At 37.5% G+C, this 2190-nt stretch overlaps 1 protein-coding gene across 1 annotated transcript; it reads right to left on the bottom strand.

The window, feature by feature from the left end:
- Positions 1 to 787: 787 nt before the first annotated feature.
- On the bottom strand, positions 788 to 1723 carry LOC102833249 (olfactory receptor 10G9-like). The gene has a single exon (XM_006876755.1). The coding sequence runs from the start codon at positions 1721 to 1723 to the stop codon at positions 788 to 790; it is 936 nt and encodes a 311-aa protein (XP_006876817.1).
- Positions 1724 to 2190: the final 467 nt, after the last annotated feature.

The following is a 2190-nucleotide window of genomic DNA, read 5'->3' as shown; positions in this document are numbered from 1 at the left end:
CATTTACTTTTACTTATTTTGAAAGTCAAGAGTTAAAAATGTGAATAAATGTGTTATACACTTTTCAGTGTATCATAAATGCAAACAAAGCCATTCTTCGTAAAATATCAAGTATTTTTTGTTTAGAATTTTATAAAGAGAAAACTTCATCAGATTGCATACTTACATAATGCATTGTGAATACAAGTGTTTTGTTTTGTTTTGTTTTAAATATAGTTTTAAAAATGGAAGCAAATAACTTTAAAAAAATATTATTTAAATTTCTGAAAATAAAAAAGTGTGTATAGTATTATGCTGGATAGAAACTCTAAAAAATGTTATACAGAGGATAAAATAATAAATTACTTTCTGGTGACAAAATTGGAGAGATAAAAAAAAAAAAAGAACAGATTATTGTCCTTCCTCTTAGATTTTCACTATTAAAAGGAGCTCTGGTAGTGTAGTGGTTACGAATGGGGCCACCAACCTTAAGGTCAGCGGTTCGAAACTACCAGCTGCTCCGCAGGAGAAAGATAAGGATTTCTACTCCCATAAAGATTTACACCCTTGGAAACCCTGTACAGGGTTGCTATGGGTCGGAACCGACTCAACAGCACTTAACAACAACAACAAATGGCTTCTTTAGGATTTTGACAAGCAATGTAGAGAATAAAATAAAATGAATTAATTGTTTCATTAAATATAAAGATTTGGGTAAGTGGGATGTCCCTTATAAGTATAATGTTCATTTTGGTGATTTAATTTCCTTGTAAAAAAAAAGGAGTTCATCATAGATGACCTTTCTACATTATTTGCTCTGACTGAATACTGACTCACTTCTTAGCTTGAATAGCATTCTCTTCACTTCCTTGTTCCTCAGGTTGTTCAAAATAGGGTTTAGAAGAAGTGTCAGCACAGTGTAGAAAACTGCCACCACCACATCTACAGCATCCTTGGAGCCTGGTCTCAAATATATGAAAACACAGGGAACAAAGAAACAGAGGATCACGATGCAGTGAGAGGCACAGGTCTCAAAGGCTTTGTGTCTCCCCTCTGTGGTTCTGATCTTCAGGATGGAACAGACAATGGAAACATAGGAAACCGCTATCAGGCAGAAGCAGCCAGAAGCCACTATTGTGATGTTGATAAAGATCACCATCTCATTGGTGGAGGTGTTTGCACAGGCTAGTTTGAGGATGGGTTGTGCATCACAGAAATAGTGTTGGCTCTGGTTGGGCCCACAATAGGGCAAACGAAATGTCAATATTGTCTGGACTGCAGAGTGAAGAGATCCACTGAGCCATGTGCTGGTGGCCAGGAGGGCACACATTATTTCTGTCATCATGCTGGTGTATCTGAGTGGATAACTGATGACCAGGTAGCGATCATAGGGCATGATGGTGTAGAGGAAACACACAGTGCTTCCCAGGAAGTGGAAGAAATAGATCTGGGAAACACAACTGTGAAAGGAGATATCCCTGCCCCCTGGGGAGATGAAGGTCATTAGCATTTTGGACACAGTGACAGTGGAAATGCACATGTCAAGTAAGGGCAGGTTGGCCTGAAAGTAATACATGGGAATGTGGAGGTGGGAATCCATGTTGATCACCAGCAGGATGAGGAGGTTCCCTACCACAGTGAGTATATAAATCACTAAGAAGATTCCAAAAAGGGTGGTATCCAGGGCTGGTATATGGGGAATGCCTATGAGAATAAATGTTTTCACAACGTTCAAATTTGACATACCTTCTCATATGTAGAGCTCTGTCCTTAGAGATGGAATCTTGGTGGTGTCGTGGTTAAAATATTCAGCTAACAAACCAAAGGTTTGAATCTTTCCAGAAAAATGTGGAAGTTGGCTTCCGTAGAGATTTACAGCCTCGGAAATTTTACGTGATAGTTCAACTCTATCCTGTAGAGTCTCTATGAGTAGGAATCCATTCAACCATAGTGAAGTTGGATTTTGTTCTTAAAAAATAAGAACGAAAATCTACCATTTACTGATAATAAATGAAATACAGAAATGGCATATTCTCAAATGGAGAACACAAAGTTTCTTTTATTTTTTATATTGCCTTATTCATGAAGGTGCTATTTTGAAGAGGAATGGTTGTTTCCTTATATCAGTACCACATAAAATCATCATTAAAAAGCTATATATAGAACACCCACACTTGCAGATAATACCCACTTGACCTGACTTCAATGACT

Source organism: Chrysochloris asiatica, unplaced genomic scaffold (assembly GCF_000296735.1).
Source record: "Chrysochloris asiatica unplaced genomic scaffold, ChrAsi1.0 scaffold00410, whole genome shotgun sequence".
Lineage (NCBI taxonomy): Eukaryota > Metazoa > Chordata > Mammalia > Afrosoricida > Chrysochloridae > Chrysochloris > Chrysochloris asiatica.
This window is presented reverse-complemented; position numbering and strand designations above follow the sequence as displayed.

Excerpts from the sequence above, each read along its gene's own strand:
- LOC102833249 (XM_006876755.1), bottom strand. The coding sequence starts at position 1,723 with ATGTCAAATTTGAACGTTGTGAAAACATTTATTCTCATAGGCATTCCC.